Source organism: Lagopus muta, chromosome 2 (assembly GCF_023343835.1).
Source record: "Lagopus muta isolate bLagMut1 chromosome 2, bLagMut1 primary, whole genome shotgun sequence".
Classification (NCBI taxonomy): domain Eukaryota; kingdom Metazoa; phylum Chordata; class Aves; order Galliformes; family Phasianidae; genus Lagopus; species Lagopus muta.
In genome coordinates this window covers 2,670,005-2,693,201 of record NC_064434.1, presented here as the reverse complement: position 1 = coordinate 2,693,201, position 23,197 = coordinate 2,670,005, and the positions used below count along the sequence as shown (strand labels likewise).

The following is a 23,197-nucleotide window of genomic DNA, read 5'->3' as shown; positions in this document are numbered from 1 at the left end:
TAGCTTGTGATTTGGCTCACATCTAGAGATAAGGATATTGGGCCAGTAGATATTGAAAATGACTGACTCACCCTTGCAGTAGGGTGAATACAACCAGCTGGAGGTACTTTGCTGGGTAAGTATAAGCTTCTAGCAGGCACAGATAACAAACAGAATATAGACAATACTGCAGTCCGTATGTAGACATATAGAACTTCAGTAAGGAAACAAATACAGTTATATCTTCATATGTAGTATTTACAGAAATGACACATTTTGGGTAATTGATCTTTTAAAATCATACCTGAAATGTGTTAAATGTCTCTGGATGTCAAGGTCTAGTATTGGAGTCGGTCTGGAGGATCCAAGGGGTGACCTGTCTTGACTGAGAAGGTCTTGGAATTCTTTACATATTTGTCTAAAAGGAAAGCAAATAACCTTAAATGAGGTAGGGCTAACTTTATGAAATGGTGATCCCCATAACTGCCACTTTATACTGGGTGATCTCATTCATAACAAATGCTTGACAGAGGTAGTGTTAAAGAAGTTAAAAACAAATTAATCCTCTCTCACCACCTTGTCCCAAATTCCCAGAGCAGGCAACATATAGAATCTCTTGAAGAGGAATAATTCATCTCTGAAACCATGCTAGGATTAATATATACCATTAATGAAGACTTTTGGTAGGTAGGACCTATGATCCCAGTTTCAGCATCTTGCAACGGGAGCTCAGGATATGTCTTGCCTGACCTCCCAGCAGTCTAAGGTCTTTAAAAAGGATAGTAAATCTATCTTCCCCTCTATCTCCTTCTCAAGATACCTCAGCACTAGGGATATCCTTATATAGGACCTAACAATAAAATATTTTAATACTTGTGATATTATTTTATTGGGCTAACTTGTCAATTACTCAATGCATGTGCTATTAATTCATTATAAAAGAGAAAAGGAAGGAAGAAAGGAGGTTGATCCATGCCCTCAGAAGAATGCTACTGGGACCTTGGATGGCAAGAAGTCACTTCCTTTCAATTGGTTTATGATACAGTTCAGTAGGCTAAAAAAGGATAGATGTCCAAATGTCTGTCTCAAGACTTCTTTGATTGGCCCCTTTCCCACTGCGTGTATCAGGAATACAGGCACTTAACATAAATTCAGAAGGGGCACAGTGCCCTCCAGATAATCTGGACACTCAGCTATGTTGCCTGATACTAGCTTAATATTCAGCTGGTTTGTGCTTACTACACCTAAACTAGTAAACTAAATGTTGCCAGGGGTTGTTCTCACATCCTATGACCCACTGGCATTATCAGATAAGGTTCATATGATTTTGCTCCTAAAGAATGTGACTGCATCAAAACAGATTCCTGAAAATGGATGCTGGTGTAGATTGTCTCCCACAACCTGCACAGAAGATACTGCAAAGATCAAAGAAGCAGTTTAACATTTTAATAATACATTATTAAATCTCAACTTATGCCACAGGGTGTGCATCATTTACTTTGTGTCTGAGCCCATGTTTTAATACTGAAGAGAACCTCTATGGTATGATTTCTGCTAGCATACATTTGCTTTGCATATCTGATCCTACATAGAGTTGAAGTTCTTCATCACGACCTTGTAATGGTTGTCCTTTGGGCCAGAGACATAACAGAAATTAAGCAGGTAGTCTCAGCTTTTTGTTCTTTATCATGTTTCTCCTTGGCCCTGTTACAAGTAAGGAAAGCCTGCTAACTTGTTTTTACTCTTCATTATATCGCTGTTCTACCAATTTGAACACAGACAAAGCACGGCTATATCCTAAGAGGAGAGGGAATGCAGAAAGCCATTTCCCACTGTGACACTGGACTTCATCCAATCCTGATTTCTCTAAACACTTGTCATCAGCATGGACTCAGACACTGCTTGAAAAGACAGCATCGTCTTAGCCTTTCAGGCAAAGAGATGTATTCAGCAGAAATGTATGTAAATGTGGCATACAGTTTTAATGAATCAGATCCTTAGAGGAAAAACAGTTCCTTTCAACAACTGAAAACAGTCAGTCATTTTGGCTTCTAAACAATCTGCTATCCCCAGTCGGCCCTGTCAACACCGTTCCTCTCTCCTTCCTCCAACCTCTACTTTCTACCTGTTGAAAAAGTTCATCTTACAAGTTCTTACATTTTGACAAAGAGAAGTGTCAGAACCAAGTGTGCAATTAAGTTCCCTTCCATCTTCACATGTCAAAAGTCTTTACTGAGTGTTGCAGATTGAAAGAAAAGAAGAAAAGTTTTTTATTATACATGAAAACCTTTAAAAGGCAGTAACCTACTTTTGCAAGGGGATTTTTACTCAAAGTGGAGTCTCAGTGCCTCCACTACCAACAAAACATTACCTGGGTAGTGACAGGGAGAAGGGATGACAGTTGTGTACCATGATGGACTGTGACTTTGCATGAAGAAAGAAAGATGATTAGAGATTAGCTGTGTCAAGATTCTCAGCTAAAAAAATAAAATAAAATAAAAAAACAAGGTAGAGAATCCTGGACACTTCTGCAAGGGAGGCAACTAATGATTTGTGATAGATTGGATGGTCTGGTATATGATCAGAAAAAGGCAAAAAAAATCTGTGCTGGGTCAGACCAAGAGCTCATCTAGCTCATGATTCTGTCCCTAACAAGCTTATCCTTTCAGTTCCTAGTCAGAGCGCTTCATTCTGCCTTTGCTGTCACTTGTGTTCTGTGCTGCATATTGGCTACAGCGTCCATCTCTTCTTCTCACGATAATTGTCAGCTAGGGCTCTGAGTTTTCATTGTCTAGACCATCAGGTTGTTAGAATAGGCCACAGCAATACCTTGTTGCATCAAGTAGCACTGTCCTAAGCAGATCCTGGTGAGCAAATGTGAAGAATCATTTTTGAGGGGTAGTTTTAGAAGGTCAAGTAGTTTAGCAGGATGGACAGAGCCATTAAAGTGGCTGTTCTGTGGAAGAACAGGCCACTAAAAATGGTCTGTTCCATAGCAGAAGATATTCCTGATCTCATTCATTGTACTACTATCAATATAGCCTCAGATCAGGTAGAAATGAATGGGTTGGTGAACTGAGTTACTTCAGGTTTGGTGCCCTGCCTGGGTTAAGGAGGGCTATTGGTGTCCAAAGAAGCAATCTGTAGTCTTTATTAGAACATGGATCACAGTTTTGTACATGGAAGAGATGCATCTGCTCAGGATGGACGGGCTGCATGATTGCAAGATATAGATGCTCTTGATAACACATAGAGCTTCTACCAGACAATGGGGACTTCTACATTGCAGTCATCAAGGGCTCTATTTAGATGCTCGCATATGGATATGTAGTATTTAAGACATCCATAAGAAATAGAAAATGCAATACAGTAATGAAAAGGTGCCTATGAACTTTTTGGAGCAGCTGCTTGTTACTAAGCTGGATTAGCAGTTCATCTCAAATGATTGTAGGTACCAGTGCTTGGGCAAGCTAACCCAAATCTCCAAAGTTGAATGCCTGAATCCAGCACAGAATTCCACCTATATACCAGGAATTGCAGAAATAATTTTGTTATTTCCCCTTATTTTTCCTTAAAAATCCAAATGTAGAAGATCTAGCCAGTTCTGCCAAAGGAATGCTTTTATGGCTCTGTCTCAATTGAGACTGTGGCAACACATACGGAAAGTGGCACTCAATTTATTTTCATAGGCAAAATTTATTTTGAATGATTTTACCTCCTTGTAATTCCATTTTCATTTTTGTTAAAGGAAGAACAATTGACTCCATTTTCAAGTACCTTCACTTGCAAGCATGAGGCAGTGATAATGGATTTAATGATATTAAAAGCCTAGATCTTATGTACGTAGGTTGAATAATATACACTTATGTCAAATAACAAGACTACTTGCTATCAGAAACGTGGAAATATGGCTGGGAAATGCCAAGCTAGTAATAGGAAGTCATGGAACTGTGTGTCCTGCACTATCGGGGGCTGGTCTGTGCAGCTCTGTTCCCCTTCCAGACAGGAGAGGGCAGTAGTAGCTCACACATTGACCCATCGGTCCCTATTAGCAAGTGCTCTGACTATAGCAGGTTCTGTCCTGGCCTTCGATTGCCGACAGAGCACTGATCAGTTTGCTCGTACTAATTAAAAGAGAAAAAAAAAAAAAAAAAAAAGACCTTTTTTACTTTACTAGTGCAGAATAAGCCTACAAGCATAAAGTTCATAGAGTTTTGGAATAATGGATGTCCATGACTCCCTATCTCAAGAGTAAAGGAGGATGAGAGAGTAGATAAGGAGTGATGAGAAAGAGTAATCAGAGTATTGTCCCTCAGTGGAGGAAGGACATGACAGTCATCCTCTAATTATTGCAATCTGCAGCAAAATGTATATCTCTCTAGAGCCAGAAAAGAGAGAAAATGATTTCTATCATTAAAGTTGAACGATGTTCTATACGTTGGGCAAACCCTTGAGCTAGGGCAATTTACATTCTTAACTCTTGTTTGTATGGTGAAGAGTGGTATGTCCAGCTCTTACAAAGTTATAGGGTGCAGATTGTTGATGGGCTATGTATCAATGGAGAGACACAGCTTGCAGAGAGGAACTACTTTTCTCTAGCTGTTTTTGTGTCTCTGAAAGCCCCTGGGCGCTAAAAAATGTATGTAAGTAAGAGTAAGATTATATTCCTCTTTTATTATTCCTTTTAACCAACTTAGGAACATGATTAAAGAGGTCTCCTCAACTTCACAGCTGGTAAATTTCCCCATATCACATGGTACTCTACTTTGAGGATCATACTCTGCAGTTGTGGCATTCAAAAGCCTGAGAGGTTTCAATGCATGTCACGTCTGTGTCACCTTCAGGATGAAGATCTCTGGACACAAGAGTCACAAAAGCCATACGTTCTGTTCCCCACAGACAGACCACACATAGGGACATTAAGATGCAAGGGACAATCCTGTGACTGGTCATCTGTCACCCCTAATGCAGGGCAATTCCTCTGTGTTGGATATATCTCAGCCTGAATCATTCCTACATTGGGAAAGAGATTTACAGTACCTTGGTTTCTGGACTCAGCTCCCCTACTGTATCCCTGTGTAATACTGCAGCAAGCTCAGGAGGAGTATGACTATACTGAAGGCCACCCCATGCAAGTATACCACACACCTAGTGTAGGTCTAACTTATGCCATGCAGACTATTTATTCCAATTTCCTATGGCTCACAAAGCCTAATTCCTCCTTCCTCAAGGCTAATTAACCCAGATGAAATGTTATCCTAACATGATGTTGCTGCTCCAGGGAGGTGAGTGGCTTGTTTTGAGTAAAGCCTGGTGTATCTGAGTGTCTTTAATGGTTTTAGCAAAGCTCCCCTGCTGGTATACATTGTTCCAGTGCCTTTGACTTCAGGCAAATCTTACAACCAAAGAGGATCTGCCCCTCTGCAAACACTCCCTCATCAGACTAACTTTAGTTATGTAAGAGAAAGTAGTAGTTCAGCAGAAGCTTAGATCTCCTGCTCACACATCCTTGTTTTTGCTGCTGTACAAGCAGGAGGCAAAGCCAGGCTCTGTCCTACAGCTCTTACCATGTGATAGCGTTCTCTCTGTGTTCCCAAATCACATCATTTTAGTATGGGAAGATGTACATTTCCCTAACTGCAGGCAAGGAGAATGCCGCCACTAAAACCTTCACATGGTAAACAAGCATTTTACAGCACCTCTGCTGAAGCTTGCTCTCCTTTTCTGGCACTGAGCAGTTGTGATGGCAGTCGCCACAGTCTCAGATCTTTATTCCCACTCCTCCCTCTTCCAGCCCCCAGATTCAAAATGGAAAAACAACAGACAGATTTAATTGACATTATTCCCCCTTCTTACTTTGTCGCTAGGATCATCTTTTTCCTTGCTGTCTGCTCTTTCTGTTCCATGTGCTGTCTGGCAATGTGCTCTCCTACTGCCTTGGCAGGGAATTCTGTTTCACAGGTGTAGCCGAAATCTCTGGCCAAATGTAATGCTTCCCCTGTGGGTAAACAAAACAGGTCAGTCTGTTTTTAGGATTTTGGTTTCCTTATACAATTTCTACCATTATTATAAATTAATGAATAACAAGACACTTTTAGAGACACCCGTTTCCAATCTCTGTTACTGATTTCTGTCCATTCCAACTGTTTGTGCTTTATCATCAGATGGTGACAGGCAGAAGGTAGGAAGGATGCTCCTGTTATGAGAAAATACTAGTCAAGACTCTTGGGTTTGACTGCCTCCCTTGTCAATAGAACACTGGGTAGCTGTGAAAGTTTTGTAAACTCATCTCATCAATATTTAAGGTGTGAAAATTGGCGAGGAGTGAGAATAAAACTTTCGGAAGAGCCAGGATTCAACCCCGACACTTCACTTTTCTACTTCTGAACAAAGAATAGCCTTCTACCCCAAGGTAGATCTGTGGAAATAGTATCCATTTCAGCATATTTTCTTGGAGTTAAACCAGCAGGCACAGTGCATATGCCCCACAATGGAGTACAACAGAAGTAACAATCCCGTTTCCAGAAAATAGACCAGACAAAATAAAAAGGGAAGACAATGAAGATCACAACTGATATTTTGTTGGTAGATGTAAAACACCTTGACTAGGCTTTATGAGAAGTCTGTGACAAAGTAGGCACTGAATATCTCCCTGCATCAGCTATAAAAACTGGACTTTCAACTCCAAGCTGGATGCCAAATGCCTCTGGAAGCATCTGTCCCACTCTACTAAGTCAGAGAACCCAAAAATAGATTTTATGATTTACCAAATGCTCCGTGATCTGCATGCTGGGACTCTGACAACCCTGGCATGAGGTTTAGCTGATCAAACACAGCTGACTGACGTGTGAACATCTGTGCCTAAGTTAGTCTTTTCCTGGTGGGAAATAGGTACTTTGAGATCACGCTTGCTCTTGTCTCAAAGTAGAAGGTAGAAACAGGTCAGCTACCAGAATTGTGTTGAAGCACATCTGTATAAATGACTAACAGGGTTGTGCTCCAGAATAACTTTGGGGTTAGGGCTTTTTCTGATCCATTTGTTTTCAGGGGTGTGTACTTGAGTGCCATCATGAATGGTGACATTGGACCCTGGCCCTTAGGAGGTCATGCTGATGCCTCAGATGGGCAATTAGGAGGGATGCAAGACCTGCCACAACTTCTTTTGAGAATACTTGCAGTGAGATTAATGAAACTAAAAGAGAATATTGGTGTCTTAGCTAAAACTCTACAGTCAATAGGTAGAAACTAGCACTTGAAGAACATACCCTGCATCAAAGTAGAAGGCAAATGAATCATTTAATTTATTGAAAAGACAAGGTTAGCTGGCAATTATGGAGATCTCCTGTTGAAAGCAAGGCTTTAGATAAGGTTATTCAGGGCCTTTTCCTGCCTAGGCTTGAATATTTCCAACCATGGAGACACAACTTTTCTAAGCAATTTAATTCAGTATTATTAACTTATTTTAGTTCGTTTGTTAATCACCACAAAATACTGATTTCTCCCCACTGACTAAAATGGGACATGAGAAGATATTCCAATAGAGATGATGAGGGGAGACAAGTCCTCTCCTCAGCAAAACTAAGTTTGCTCTGTACTGACCACACAAAGTCACGGAAGATGGAAAATTTGATGGGAGAAGTGGTTTTGTGTTGCAGGCAGCACAAGGTGTAATGGACCACAGGCAATGATCACTATTCTCCACCTTTTTAAGGTTTATGATGTTCCATTCTATCTTTGGAGATTTTATAGGAGCTTTACCAAAAAAATATAAATATTGTTTTCATAAGGAAATACTTGATTATGTGTATATTTGACTTAATTGGACTTGGATATCGATACATGTAATACTTCAGGCAACTTGTTTGCTGACACCAGTCAACAACTACCTTCTCAGATGTAAAGGATTTTATATGCAAAAGTTGAAAATAACTCATAGTTATAGATTTTCAGTATCTCTGAGAAGAATAAGAAGTTAGCAACCAACTCTGGGTTGGAAAGACAAATGGTTTCTACTTGGCTTACATATTCTGGAAACTTTTCTGAAGCCAAACAATTTTCAGTGAAAATAAGATGGATTTTAACAGTGAGTCAGAATGAAGTGGCATATAATCCAACCTGACTTGTTTCTAAGACATTCATCCTTCAGTTCACCATAAGTGAGAAAGGGTAAAAATTTCAGCCGTAACTTCTAAACTTTTATTGAAGGGCATCAAAATTTCTGTTTTATTACTCCGTTTCTGTCCCTTAAATTAATGCTTAAGGACTAAATCAACAGCAGAAGCACAATTAAGTGCAAAATCGGATTTTGCTTTTCAGCAAAACTCCATTAAAACACTTGACAGGTTTGTTTTCATGTCAGTGTAGAAAGAAGACAAAAATCAAACCCTTTGAAGCTGTCATCAGGTGGAATTGCCATTCTCCAGACAGCTCTATTTTGATACAAGTCAGACTCAACTAATGACACATAGAATGTAGTCAGCAAAGCCATTGGAAAGAAAAACTTGCTTTCTTCAAGAAAACCAAATTTTATGTGATAAAATGTCAGCATTTATTTAACATGTTCAGCAATAAACCAACTGAAATTTGAATGTTTTCACATAACGTCAAAAAAGAAGGAAAAGAAAACATGACCTGCCATTAAGACAAATTCTTCCAGAGATGGTGTATGTAATTTACTAGAGTTGAAAATACATAAGTGATTAGATAATATTAGAAAATTATATAAAATTATAGGACTTGCCCTTTCTGTCGGTAGCTGAGACTGTGACTGTGACTTGGCTGCTGTAGCATGTAAAGAGAAACAATCAAGAGCAAAAAGGAACTGCAAAGGATTTATGCATCAGCGATGCACATAGGTAGGAAAAAAAATTTGGCTGCAGAAGTGACTGTGTGAACAAAATAAGTCCGCAAATAGTTTAAAGATTTTTAAATATTATTTTTCTTAGTGGAAAGGGAAAACTGATGTAGATTATGAATGTAAATTATAACACTATTTAACTTCACATATAAGCACGTACTTCCATGCGACACATGGAATCAGCATTCTAAATTACAATGTAAAATTCCAGATAAAACTACAAATCCAGACATGGAAACACTGTACTGAACATGATTTATCATACTTCACAGTCGAGGCAATATGTCATTTTTGAACTTGAACTAAATAACAGGGTATTTAGAAGTGGGTTAGAAGTGGGTTGTGATGTACTTCTGTTCATAAATGTGCGTGTTTAATCTCAGTGAATGGAAGTCTCTTGCATTAAACCACAGTAAAAAAATAAGTCTGTGGAAAGTGGTTTGCACAAAATGTGGAATGCATTCTTTCCATTTCTACATCAAAATTTTGATAAATATTCACTATAGTGGAGAAAGTGGAAATGCTGGGAACATGAACGGAGCGATTTCTCTGCTTTCACCTTAGATTTGGAAGCATCCCTGCAGGCATTCAAGGCCAGGCTGGATGTGGCTCTGGGCAGCCTGGTCTGCTGGTTGGCAATCCTGCACATACCAGGGGTTGGAACTGGATGAGCATTGTCGTCCTTTTCAACCCAGGCCATTCTCTGATTCTCTGATTCTATGATTCCATGATTTGCTTTACTCTGCTTTGCTATTACTTATGTCAGGAAGGAGGTAGAAATCCCTAGAATTCCTGGCAGTTACAACTAATTGCTTTGTTTCAACCTAAAATCATATTTCTCTGTGCAATATCTCAATCACTTTCCTTCCACAGAGACAAAGAATGGGTGCTGAGGATCACTGGCTTTTTCTACTTAAATCCAGCCCACAGCTTTGTACATATAATTTTGCAATTTGACAATTGACCAGAGAGCTTTGCATGATGGAAAAGGACAGTTACCAAAGATTAATTGGCAGAGACAGCTCTGGAAAGCCTCAGCAGAGGGACCAGCCTGCGTACCTTGACAGGCTTCTGCAGGCAGGTGCAAGGAGCAGCGGGAGCCTCTCCTGGGTCTGGCAAGACTGAGAGATGCTCCTATGCAGAGTGAAGGCAAGAAGAAGTGTCCCAGGAGAGGGACATTTGGCATCTGAACCTCCTGTTCTCTCTTCAGCTTCAGCTCCTCCAGATAGCAGAGATGCTACCCAAGGGGGAGGAGGGACAAGCAGAAGGTGGAGTGAACAATTTTTTTTTCAATTTGGAGGATGAGAAGGGAGGAATTACAAGTGGAAGGATATTAAAACAAAGGCTGATGGAGGAGAAGTGTGGCAGTTGCTGGTAGGGTGAAAAAAGTAAACAGTGACCTATTTTTCTCAAGAGTTTTGGTCCCCAGATGATAAACATAGTCAATTCTGTATTGAGTGAATGTAGTGTTTCAATTAGATTTGTCGTGAAAAGAATTCCAGATTTTGTCATAAATATTTTTTATGACATTTGTATGAAATTCTGCTGTTTTAAAATCCATTCATGTATTTCTTTATCTGCATCTGCAGGCACATTTGTGCTGTCTCTGCCTTATGAATGACCTGTCCAAGCAGGTGGGGATATCTCCCATCTTCTCACATCCTTCCTTATTCTCACTGGGGATACTTTTGACTCCCTTGAGCTAGCAGTAACGCTTAGCCTAAGCAACGTTTATGCTTAATGGAGAAGCCTTTATTGCACTGTCTAAAGTGTAGGATTTTTAACATGTTTATTTGTCTGTTTGTTTAAGAGCTGGTTGGAAAAATGGCCTTTCCCTTCATCTAACTTAGGCACTAGAGGGCATTCCCGACATACAGGTTGCACAAAGCTTTGCCCAATTCCACTGCTGCAATGCTATGTTCTGTCTCCCAGTCTTCCTTTCCACACATTGTGCTGATCTATTTGGATGACAACATAAAGAACAGATCTGGTTTGTTAAGCTGTTTGTATTTTGAGCCCAGAATTTCTTGCCAAGGACAATAAAGGTGCAACCTGATCAGTGCAGCAGCAACACCAAATAGCCATCAGCCATTCTGAACCAAAAGAGAAGCAGATTTGTAGAAAGGAAAATTTAAAAACAAAATGAAAAACGGAATAGTTTTCATAAAACCTGGATCTTCAGATGGCCACCACAGCCTAGAAATCTCTGATGAACTTCGATTTCCCCAGATTACAGCGATTTTATTTTATTTTAGACAAAGAGGAGTCTTAGTTTTGTCAGAGGCTTTTGAGATGTCTTTGGACAATATTATGCAGTAACCATACAGCTAGCTTTGCCTCTTTTTAGCTCTACTTGGTACTCAGGAGGTCAAGCACATTCTTACCCCGTGGGATATCAATGCCAGCAATACAGTGAGGACTATGAAAACCTAATCAGTTTTAGTTAAAGAATCTTAAAACCGTCTACCCTAATCAAGAACGACGCAGTCCTGAATCTATATGAGAAATCCACACTGTCCACCTGCTATCTGGGGAATCAATAAGGCTGAAAAATCATGATGTCAATTTCTGCATTAACATCACACACTGGAAGCCAATGCTGTTTATTTCATGACCTCTAAAAACTGTAGTGAGCTTAAGTGTTTCCATTTCTGCCTCATCCAGCCCCAGATTATAGCATCTTGGAAGTGACATCTGCATTGACAGAGGGAGGATATCTTACCCCACATAGAATTCAACCATACTGCAGATTTTGACCAAAGGTTATTTGCACAGAAAATGAGCTTCAAATTGATTTCTGTTAGAACATGGCAGTATCTTTCCCAAAAATTCCACTTGATAGCATTGATGCTTAGCATATTGAAGCAAGATGGACAGTGTCAAAGTGAAATCTGTCTCCTCAGTATAAAACTTTAGGACTCAGAATCTCACAGTAGAACAGTACAAGAACAGAAGCAATAGCTCAGAATCAAGAATAGGTTTGAAATTGGCTATGAACAAAAGGCAGGGAAGAAAACTTATTTTCATCCCTGAGAAAAAAGGGATCTAACTGTGATTTACAGTAAAAATACATTACCATCAATTGCTGGCCAGCAATTGAAAGATTTCCTCCCTCTCCACTTCTTCTAATGAATGAGTAACTGGCCACATAACTCTTTTTATTCTTTCCTGCTAAGACCCAAGAGTCACTGAGGACTCAGCTCTTACTCTCCTATACTGGTATCTTTCATAAGACTGCAGCTTAATTATGTCTTTATTACAGAAAAGTGTAATATCAATATATCTATATTTCTGAACAACCTTTCTGTTTTTTTTATGTGCTCAGTGGCCCATGGAGATCTCAGATCTTCTCTTAGATTCTGAAAAAAATCTCCCTGGATGTGGATTCAGTATTTTTTTCTGTCTTGTGGAGTCTCCATTCTTGCAGATATTCAAAATCTTGCCTAGACAAGGTCCTAAGCAACCTTCCCAGTTTGACACTGCTTTGAGCAGAAGGGTTGAATTGGAAGATCACCAGAGGTCCCTTGCAGTCTCAGCCTCTCAGAAGTTCTGTGATTCTGTGGTAATACATGCTGAGACCTCATTCTACTTGCCTAGATCTGTATGGACTTTTCAGGTTATAATCCTGGAAGGTGGTGACCTTTAGGATGAGCTGAGTGCTCTCCACATCAAGGAAGAGGGATCTGAAATTCCCAGAGCTGCTCCTTGCAGCCAGACAACAAACTGAGTATTTAGTGGATTCACCCGGAATAGAAGAGATTCGGGGAGAGTTTCCTCCCTTTGCCTGAGGGGTTTGAACCTGCCTCTCCCAGCTGAATGTTTGAAGACCCCGTCAGTATTTGGTGAATGGTATTTAAACAACAAATAAAAGCCAAGAAAATATCTCCTGGGTCTGTCTATAATTTATCTGGGGGAAAAAAAAAAAAAACAAAAAGAAAGAAAAAAGAAAAAAAAAGATTTTGTTCATTTGTGTATGGGAGGAAAAGGGTTGTCTGAATAATATGCTTCTTATGGGAGTAAAAATATCACGTCTTTGAATCAGCTCCAGGAAATTCACAACAAGGATAAACAAACCTACTTGCAGAGCTGGTATAAGACATTCATCTCTCTCACATGAGCACTTGGATCATCGATTAGTAAGTCAGATCCCAGTACAAAAAGCGCAGATCAATGCTGAGGAAACTTCATGACCAAACAAATTGCTGGGAGCCAAGACATCTCAGAGCAAACTTCCATGTTGCCTCTGGTTCTGTCTGTGGCTTTGGGCAAGTCAGTTCTCCTCTTTGTACAGAATACAGATTATGATATTTGACACAGTGGATAAAACATGTTTTAATACAAGTCATTTAAATTACAGTTATACTATATCGCAGAATCATAAACTCTACCTTCTACCAAGGAAGTCAAGAGTGTGACATTTGCTGCTTTTCTTCTTCCTGCAGGTAAATTCAGTCCCAGTCTGTCTAATTTTTCTCTCAAGCAACGTCCTCCGTTCTTAGATTTTGCTCTGTCAGGAGAGAGAAACTCATATTTACTGTGTTCTTTCTTCACCTACAAATGGTATGCACCTTATTGGTAAATGTGTGTAGTAATGCTAGCTCTGATTACATTGATGGGAAATCTGTCAGAGTTGTGTTGTTCACTACGTACTCACACTGTGTGAGTTTTTCAGGTTTATCTTTTAAAAGTTAAGTATTTTAATGCCTGTCACAGGGGCATCAGATCTTCAAACAGCTTTCAACCTAGTGGGACCCATGGCCCTGATTTGGGCACTGTACCTGGGATTGCAAAGACTGAATACAAATATTGACAGCATTGTCGGTTATACCTGACCTAGCCACAGAAGTCTGGGATCAGGAATCTTTGCCTATTTCTTCTACCTGGCTAAATAAAAGAAGCCAGACATCTACTCAAATACAGAAGTCAATGTGGAACCCAGCTTTAGCTATCCCTATATGACTGATATAGAGATCTGAGTGCTAAAGAATGTAGTCTATGAAGGCCAGCACTTATTAAGAATAGGGATGAGACAATAGAAAATGTTAAGGCTAAAATCCCAGTCATTTTTGGCTAACTGTACCCCTATCCCAGATGCTTACATCACTTTGTTGTCATAGAATGGTTGCTGGTGCATCCCATACCTGTTTTTCTGCAGTGCCTGAGAAGCATTTCAAGCTCATCCACTTATGCATCAGACTTAGGTTCAATTTCTTGTTCAAGCCTGAGGAAAACTGAACCTCTGCCTTTTAGCAGCCGGCTGGAAGTGCACAACTAATGTTAAAGTGCTAATATATTGAATAACGAAGTGACTGGAACCTTGATCTTCCCTATTCCAAATGAATGATCTGGTCATTAGATAATATATAGCACTACAGTTATGCCTTCACTTTTACCCACAAAAGTTTAATTATCACAGAATGAGACTGTGACCCTAGCTTAGAATAATCCAATCTGTTAAGATAGAATTAGGGGGAATATAATCAAGTTGCACCAGGGAAGGTGGATATTAGGAAAATCTTCTTTTCCAAAAGAGTGATAATGCACTGGAACGAGCTCTCCAGGATGTTGGTGAAGGTGTTCAAGAAACGTATAAATGTGGTACTAGGAAACATGGTATAGTGGTCAATATTGATGATAGGTGGATGCCTGAGATAGATGAACTTAAAGGTCTTTTCCAACCTTAATAATTCTACAATTCTATCTTTCTGTGAGTCTGTGAGTCTATGATTTTGTGAGTCTGTGATTCTAAGAAGAGTGTCTGCCGAGATGTTTTGAGATTTATCATCAAGTTCCTTCAGATAAATTCAAATTTGGAAAAATTTGAACCAGTTTTCATGGTTGCTTTTACCCACTAAGAGATACCACAATTTTGGATATGTAATATGTCAGAAAGTGTGACCTGGGTGCAGCTTGCTGGAGAGATAGTTTGATAGTGATTACTAATAAAACATAAAACTAACCCTACCATGTCTTGTACAAATAATGAACTGTATTTGTTATCACTACCTCTGCACTTGTCAGCTATGCAGTGATTGAGTCTGTTCTGCAGCACCTGATCATATCCATACTTTACACTCTTTGCCCTGTGAAACAGAATTGCTGTATCCAAACCATGAGCTTGTAGCAGCCCCTGACTAAATTGACAATCACACCCCAGGGTAATTTGGAAGAGTGATAATTGGTCTGGGTCAAAAACTAATGGGCATCATTCTAGCATTTTAACAAAACAGCCGTCACCATGCTCAGCCTCGTGCCCTTGTATCCTCAACAGCTTGCAATACTATTGATGAAGTCAATGGTGCGAGTATTTAAAGTGAATATTTCTGTGACTCTTAGCTGACAGCATCTTCAGGGTGAAGTAAATAGCAGAGGAAAATTTTTATAGATGTTGATTTTGGTCCTTAGTCTGCAAGATGGCTTGAGACAGCTATTAGACTGCTATGTATTTTAGAATATAGCAGGTTGGATAAAATGACTTTCAGTATGAGTACAAGGATCAATGTGGCCTTCAGTGACAGCAGTGAAATAGCCAATAACTTTCCAGCTAGTTTTGATCAAAGAGCATTTAAGTAGCTTATGCCGTCTAAGTTGATGCCTCAGGGACATTGCAACTGTCACGTGCCTGGCTGAAATACAGCTGTCTCCTTGTTTTCCACTTGTAATGTGAGGCAGTCTGTCTCTTTCTTCCTTTTTGTTGCTACTCTATGCAAGTGTCTACTCTGGTCAGTGGATGGTCAGAGGCAAAACTGCACCTAATTACTTGCTTCTCCTTCATCATCTTACAATGAGAAGAAAACGAAAACTGTATCTTCTGCTAACTTTAGCCTTTCCATGCTCAAAAGGCAAGAGAAAGTGAATGTAAGAATGATGCATCCCTAAATCTCCACGACTTAGGGATTTTTTTGTGTGTAGTTATTGCTGTTTTATACTTGGTAAAACAATTTACTTTGAAATAGCTTCTCAAAGAAGTCAGATTTACAATGCGGGTGAGATTTTCTGCGTGCACAACTTTTTTTTCCATTTTATAATAAAGCAAACAATGCCTGTCTATCTCTGATGGGTAACTGAACTAAGAGAGTAAAATACAATGAAAATGTAAGCTTTCTGTAAATAAAACAAAAGCAATCTGAATTTTTCCTTATTTTCACTGAAATTTTCCCCAGAAATTGTCTTCCTTCCTAATCAGTCTCCTTCTGCTTTCCCAAACTGTGACCACCTACCCAAGGAAGTTGAGAGAGCAACATTTACTTGAGGAAAACGAAATCACAGAAATGACTGCAATGCCTAGTAATTGTTATTCTTGCCTTCACCTTACCTTCTCAAAATACCTCCTAAGAGGGAAGCGTTGAGGCATTCTGGCGGTGAAAGGCGTCTCTTCACCTCTGCAATGGTTACTTTGTACTTTGAAGTGGAGCTGAGTAGCGACAAGCGACCAGGTACAGAGCAGAACAGGTCGGTGGGGTTAACAACGCAGGTACCACCTGTAGTGCAAATGAACTGTTAGAGTGAGGAAATCTTCAAATTCCCTGTTTTGACGGATTCAGTCTGCGAATCAATGACATAGTGTGCTGTTGTTTTCAATATTGCATCATTTGCTTTGGGAAAGATGAATGATTACCTATTTCAGTGCAGAAAAAGCAAACTATTGGATCTCTTTAAGTTTTGCATACAAAATAGGCTATTATGGCTACTTCATCAGATTTCATGCTCGATAAAAATTACAAAATGTCGTTGAAAGACTGGTATGCATGTCTGGTATGGAAAAAACATATGATTCAAAAAGATTTGGGTGTCACTCGTGATTAAAAAAATGCAAATGGTTAAAAAATTTGAACATTGGTTCCAACGAGAAACAATTGTTTTGACTCTTATAGAGGTGTTTAGGATCACAGGGATGCAAAGACACTATAGGCTTGCAGCAATTTGAAGACAGAACAGCTTTCTATGCCTTTTAACTCTCACATAGTCCTAAAGTCAGGCCAAATCCTCAAATATCGTTAATGATTGAAATCTATTGAGCTCCATCACTTTATCTCAGATTAGTTCTGGAACAGTTTACCTTTTGAAAGCGGCAATTACTTGGACTGGGTCTAAAACTGCTGAATGATCACCAAATCTGTCAGTGAAAAATGTGATCAATAGCTCCTTGGGTAAAATGGATCTTTTAAGTCAAAGCTGATTTCTGAGACAGTGAAAGAAAAAAAAAAACAAAAACTTTTTCTGGATCTGATCCAAGAGGATAAAGCAAAAATCTTAAGGACTAGCAAATATTTTATCACCAAGTGCAAAATGCTCTTCTTTAACCTGCCTTCTCCATCCTGACTAAAAAAAAAATCTGTGGAAGAAATAAATCTCACCACTGCATGCACATCTTTCCCTGTGGGAAAGATGAGAAAAAAGAACCAGCTGCATGTAACAATGATATAAAATATTTTTAGTTCAATGCACTACTGCAAGGAGTTCAGGTGTCCTCTGCATATAAAGACCTTCTTAGGGCAGGATGACTGTGTGCACATTCATTCATCTTATAAAAAAGTCACAGTGTTTTTAAAATACCATTATAATTCAGTTTTTTTTTTTTTCTGTGAACACCTCAAACTCTTAGCAATGTAAGAACTCACTTGGTCAGGCTTAAAAATTAGTTCATTCTCTGAAATTTTAAAATGGAAGGGAAGGGAAGGGAAGGGAAGGGAAGGGAAGGGAAGGGAAGGGAAGGGAAGGGAAGGGAAGGGAAGGGAAGGGAAGGGAAGGGAAGGGAAGGGAAGGGAAGGGAAGGGAAGGGAAGGGAAGGGAAGGGAAGGGAAGGGAAGGGAAGGGAAGGGAAGGGAAGGGAAGGGAAGGGAAGGGAAGAGATCACTCAGTTTAGACCCAGACCCAGATCCTAACACTTTTTCTCCTTTTTTCTGATCAAGATGATTTTATCAGTTCTAGCTTAAGCAGAGCCAGAGGAGTGTAACACAAGGATTGAATTTTGTTAAAGGCAGGCTATTCCTTGCTTGCATAAAGCAAACAGAATTTCTCTCCAAAAATTTCAGATCTTGATGGTATATTTAAACATTTGCGCTGACAGCAGAACCAGAAAAGAACATCTCTTGGTATAAATCCCAGATGGGTGAGATCCTGACTCAGTACAGCAGGTTATTTTATGACTTTTCCAATTATACCACAGGATAGATATTCTCAGACAGAATATGGAGACAAATTGTGCATCAGCAAAAACATACAAGCATCAAGGGTGCTTGTGCACAGTTTTGCAGAGCTGAAAGTTGCAATTTATGAGTTCAGATGCTCAAATACAGAAATCTGGTACCACATGCCTGATAGATTTTTCCTTTTTTTCCCCTTATCTGAGGCAATGCTGTGCAGAAAACTAACAATATTTTCCATCAACATTTTCAAACTTCTAGTCTGCCAGGTACATTTGTGAGGAGTGTTAACGCTGAGTAGATTTGTTTGTTTGGCATCTCTTGCCACACTGATACACAAATATATATCTGCACGCTTACATGTATGTGCCAAGAAAACAGTAGCAATGGTTACATATTTATTTACTTCAGTAAGACTGTAAATTTTATAATGAGCAAGACTGTAATGGAATCAGTGTGATATTAATGTTATCTTCTTGCCAGGTTAAGTCAGTATGTACACCATTTATGCCAGATAAATAATTGTTCCTTAAATCCAAAAACATGTTACCCTGCAGCTGCTCCTACCCGAACCAGAATTTACTGGAACACATCTCATTATTATTTAGTAGAAGGTTGTTTACAGCTTGTGGTGTTTGAGAGTATTTTGATTACGCAGTATGGTCTTAAACAAAGCAATTCCAGGTAAGTCAAGTATGGATTAAAAGTAAGTGAAAACAAGTCTGAGCAATTTGCTTCCCAGAAACACAGAGAACAAGTTGTAAATTACAAGGAGGTAAAATCTGTTGCATATAATTATTTCAGCATATTAATTATTCATTGACATGACAACAGAGAGCGACGTGGTGCTTTCCAGACAAAGCTATGTCTTGCTCGCAAACTGTGCACGATTTTAAAGGAATGGCTCTCTTTCCACAGGCAGCACTATGGAGAGGAGATGGATCAAGCCCTGGTCTTCATATCAGATGGTAAACAGAAAAAGGAGCGACTGCGAGCAAAGATGCCAGCAAGTGAAAAGAAAGCCCAGGTGTAACCCATTCAAAGATGAAATACTGGAACAGTTTGCCCAAGGAGGCTGTGGATGCCCCATCCCTGAAGGCATTCAAGGCCAGGCTGGATGTGGCTCTGGGCAGCCTGGGCTGCTGGTTGGTGACCTGCACACAGCAGGGGGTGGAAACTTAATGGTCATTGTGGTCCTTTTCAACCCAGGCCATTCTGTGATTCTGTGATTCTTGGATTCTAAGTTCCGAAGTTACACAGTAAAAATGAACTGCCTCGAACAGGGACAGGAAGATATTTAAGTAGCCAATACCTCTGCAAAATAATACCTATGTATTATAGGAACTCATCTCTGTCATTCTTTTTCAAAGAATTAACCATCAGTCTAGGAGGCATAAAGATTTCTAAACTAAGTAAAAATGTACTTGGTGTATTCAGTGCTGATGAAGCTTCAGCTGGACAAAATATGTCAATAAGGATGTCAGCCCAACAGCACATGTAGATAGATGCAAGAGAAAGAGAACCTTGTAGATACAGAAAATTTAATAATGAGAAAAAGAAAGAAAAGCTGAGATGCTCAATTAAGGGAAGAGATGCAGCTGCTCTTGAAAAAACTTCAGAAACTTGTTCTAGAAACAAAAGCTTTCATAGAACTCTTAAGATTAAAATGGCATAATAAAGGAAACATCTGCAAAGTTTTTTGAGACACCACAATGAGCAAAAGAAATATGCTATCCTCTCTCATGGAAACTGCCAAACTTTTTTGCAATGGTCTGAGCTCGTTTCCTGAGCAATGGAAATTTTCTGCAGGACAGAACTCTGGGCAGCCTGGGTTAGTGTTTGGTGACCCTGCCCACAGCTGGGGGGTAGAAACTAGATGATCTTTGAGGTCCTTTTCAACCCAGACCATTCAATGATTCTATGATTCTATGAAGGGCTGTTCCTTTCAAACACATACCATGTAGACTTTTCCTTCCTCCACACTCTGATCATATGTTAGAATGGAGGAATGATATTCTAAGCAAGTACAGCTTAGTGAGGGGAGGAAGAGGTACGTTTATGTTGCACTGAACATCACTGACAACAACAAACTTTCCCTTCCCATCAACACAAAAATGCTGCTGTGGGTGCTGTTGATCAGTCCTTGCTCAATCACTCAGATGGTCTTGTGACAACTCGGTGTTGGAGATCTGCAATGCTGAGAGTAGCTAAAGAAACAGATGTCCTCAAAAATAAAATTTAAATAATGTACTTCTACTGGGAAGCAAACATTTCAACCCGGAGATCCCTACTTCTCTTGGTAGATTTTAATTTCTTTAGAGGTCTTTACAGGCTATCTTATGGTGCTAAGATACACAGGAACTTGTGAATTCATAGAAGAACAACCCACACATAATCAAGACAAACAAATGTGCCTGTGTACATAAACAGCGGAAAACTGTCCATTGCTTCCTGAGTTTGCCCACACAAATGATCCTGATACAAAGCAAGGAGGAAGAATACTGGAGCTGGTAAAACTGTCTAGTAGGTCACCTCGACAATTTCCTGCTGTAGGTGTGATGTGAAATGAGCCTTTGAATGGTAAAAAGACTCTTTAAAGGACAACTGTTTATTCCTTCGGTGATTATATGCCCAAAGTGAATATTGGTCGCACATCATGTGTTACCACAAGATTCTGCACTAGATACAGCTGGAGATGGTGGTAGCTGTGCTGTTACAGCCACAGAGGTCTAAAGGCACTGGCAAGACAAGATTCAGAGGAAGACATGATATCTGTTATTTTACAACTGATAGAGATGGGAAATAGAAAGAAGGAAAGGAAATTTTCAAGCACACACCATCATCTCCAGGGCTTTATCCAGCTGTTTTCAGTTACTTCCTCTTCTAGACAGAATTTTACCCTTCATTCTCAACCTTCTTGCTGATTTCATCCAATACAGTCATTTTGAAAGGGAAAGAATGGGAGAGGAAAAGTTACATTTTGTGCAGGAAACAACACGTGGAGAAAGACCCCAGGCCTGCTTCTGCTTTATACTGAATCTCCTTGGCTACAGTGAATCTAAATTAATTTCAAATGTTCCGAGAGAAAGGAAGAAGGAAAAACTACACTATTTTTTATCAGCTTTCCTTTTCTTTTCTTTTGTAGCTGACGGACTTTATGAAAAGTACGCTTTTGCTTTGTTACCTACGTGTACAATGAAAAAAAATGAAAAAGGTAGGCTAAGTGATATTTAAAAAGATAATTGCAGCAAGTATTTGGAAGAGCGTTTTCCTTCCTTATTCCTGTATCCCCATCAAATAGTTGCTGCAAAGTGCCAGCACACACTGATGAAGAGTTGTGGAGATGACAGCAACAAGAACAACAGAGAAATGCTCCAACCCAAGAGCTACACAGTCTAATCTTGTCGACATAACTAAAATCCTGCTAACTCAAGAAAAATAATCACAGAATCATAGAACAGCCTGGGTTGAAAAGGACCACAATGCTCATCTAGTTTCAAACCCCCTGCTATGTGTAGGGTTGTCAACCAGCAGCCCAGGCTGCCCAGAGCCACATCCAGCCTGGCCTTGAATGCTTCCAGGGATGGGGCATTGCTTGGTCCATTTTGGTTGTAGGTTTCCCTATGCATAGTTAAACAGGACAATAGGGTTGCTAGAATGAGAAGATCAATTCTGATTCAGTTATGCACTTGGGCATCAGCTGAGAACTAACTCTCTCTGACATCCATCGAGTCAAGTATTTATGCAGCTTCTCATTGACAAATCCACATTCTTGTTTGCTTTATCATTTTCTCTTGCAAATGAGAGACTGATAATGAGAGACTGATGCTGATGTTTCTGGATAATTTTTTTGCACTTCAGATACAAACTTTTTAAAATGGTCTCTGTCTTTTTATAGACACACAATTGCATTCTGCTGCATTATATCTTATCTGTTAATCGTAACAGATGCCATATGACACATATTCATTCAAGAAGTGGTAGATCCCCATCCCAAGATACTCATTCATAAATATCACGTAGTAATGGAAGGAAGCATCGTAATTTACTAATGACAACAGCACAGAAGTACTGTTTATTTTGCTTTTCAGGATAAATTTGTGAGTATGCTCCTGTTTGTTATTAAGCATAAGCATGCATGGGTGCCTAATAATTAGTCTTACATAAAATATTAATAATGCACTTTTAATATGCCTTTTATTAGTCTATTATTTATATCTTCATGTGCTGTTCATGACAGTCTGCAGCTTACACTATACTTCAGTTCTGAAATTCTAGCAGGTTTACAGTCTGTTACAAAGTGAAGACACAGAAACCTATCTTTCCTCAGCCTTTTTTTTTCTTTTTTCCCTAGCAAGCAGCAAACCTAACCATGCAGTTAACTGTGTAGGGGTTTCTCAGCATTATTTAATCCAGTGTTCATCTCCCAAAGGCCTATAAGCAATTGTAAGTGTTATCCAAATTATCCTCAAATGATCCAATCATTAAGCTCGGGAGCTAAATACTCGAGGTTCTAAAACTCATAGACACGTGCCAGGATAAAACATACAGACTTCCTCCCATCCCTCCCCCCATTTATTTGTTTTTGTCTATTTCTTTGTTTCATTTATGCATATAAACTTTGCAGCATGTAGAGCAGCACGAGCAGCTCTGACATAATACCCCTCACTACAGTGTTCCTGCTAAGGGAACACAGATGCCTGCATGCACTGAACAATTTAACATATATACTAAAGTATATACATACTACATATACATATTATATACGTATATATACATGTTTGTTACATATATGTATATGTATGCATACTATATATACAAACTAGCAGTAGGACTGGGGAGATGATCAGCAGTTTTTAAGACCAGCTTATTACCCACCTACAACTTTCAAGATTGCTAAGAGCATTAAGAGTTTTAAAAGTAGACAACATTGGGAGAAGCAAGGAATTACGATGCATAACACGATAATATAAATAAGGGAGACTTGAATGGGAAGTCAGCTTTGAATATTGCAAAGATGCAAAATAATCTGAATTCTCAGCCACTCAGGACTCTAACAAGTTTAGATGTTGTACTAAGGGACATGGTTTAGAGGGGAAATATTGGTAGTAGGTGAATGGTTGGACTGTATGATCTTGGAGGTCTTTTCTAACTTCGTAGAGACTACAATTCTATAAGTGTAGCTACACTGGTGTAAGCCATAAAGCATCTAGAG

At 39.3% G+C, this 23,197-nt stretch overlaps 1 protein-coding gene across 1 annotated transcript in view; it reads right to left on the bottom strand.

Moving 5' to 3' along the window:
• The window catches only part of TFAP2D (transcription factor AP-2 delta), a 49,851-nt gene that overhangs the window by 15,301 nt on the left and 11,353 nt on the right, over positions 1-23,197 (bottom strand). Inside the window, 4 exon segments of the mRNA XM_048935397.1 lie at positions 284-397; positions 5,836-5,977; positions 13,225-13,343; positions 16,152-16,317. Of these exon segments, the coding sequence (XP_048791354.1) occupies positions 284-397; positions 5,836-5,977; positions 13,225-13,343; positions 16,152-16,317 (541 nt within the window).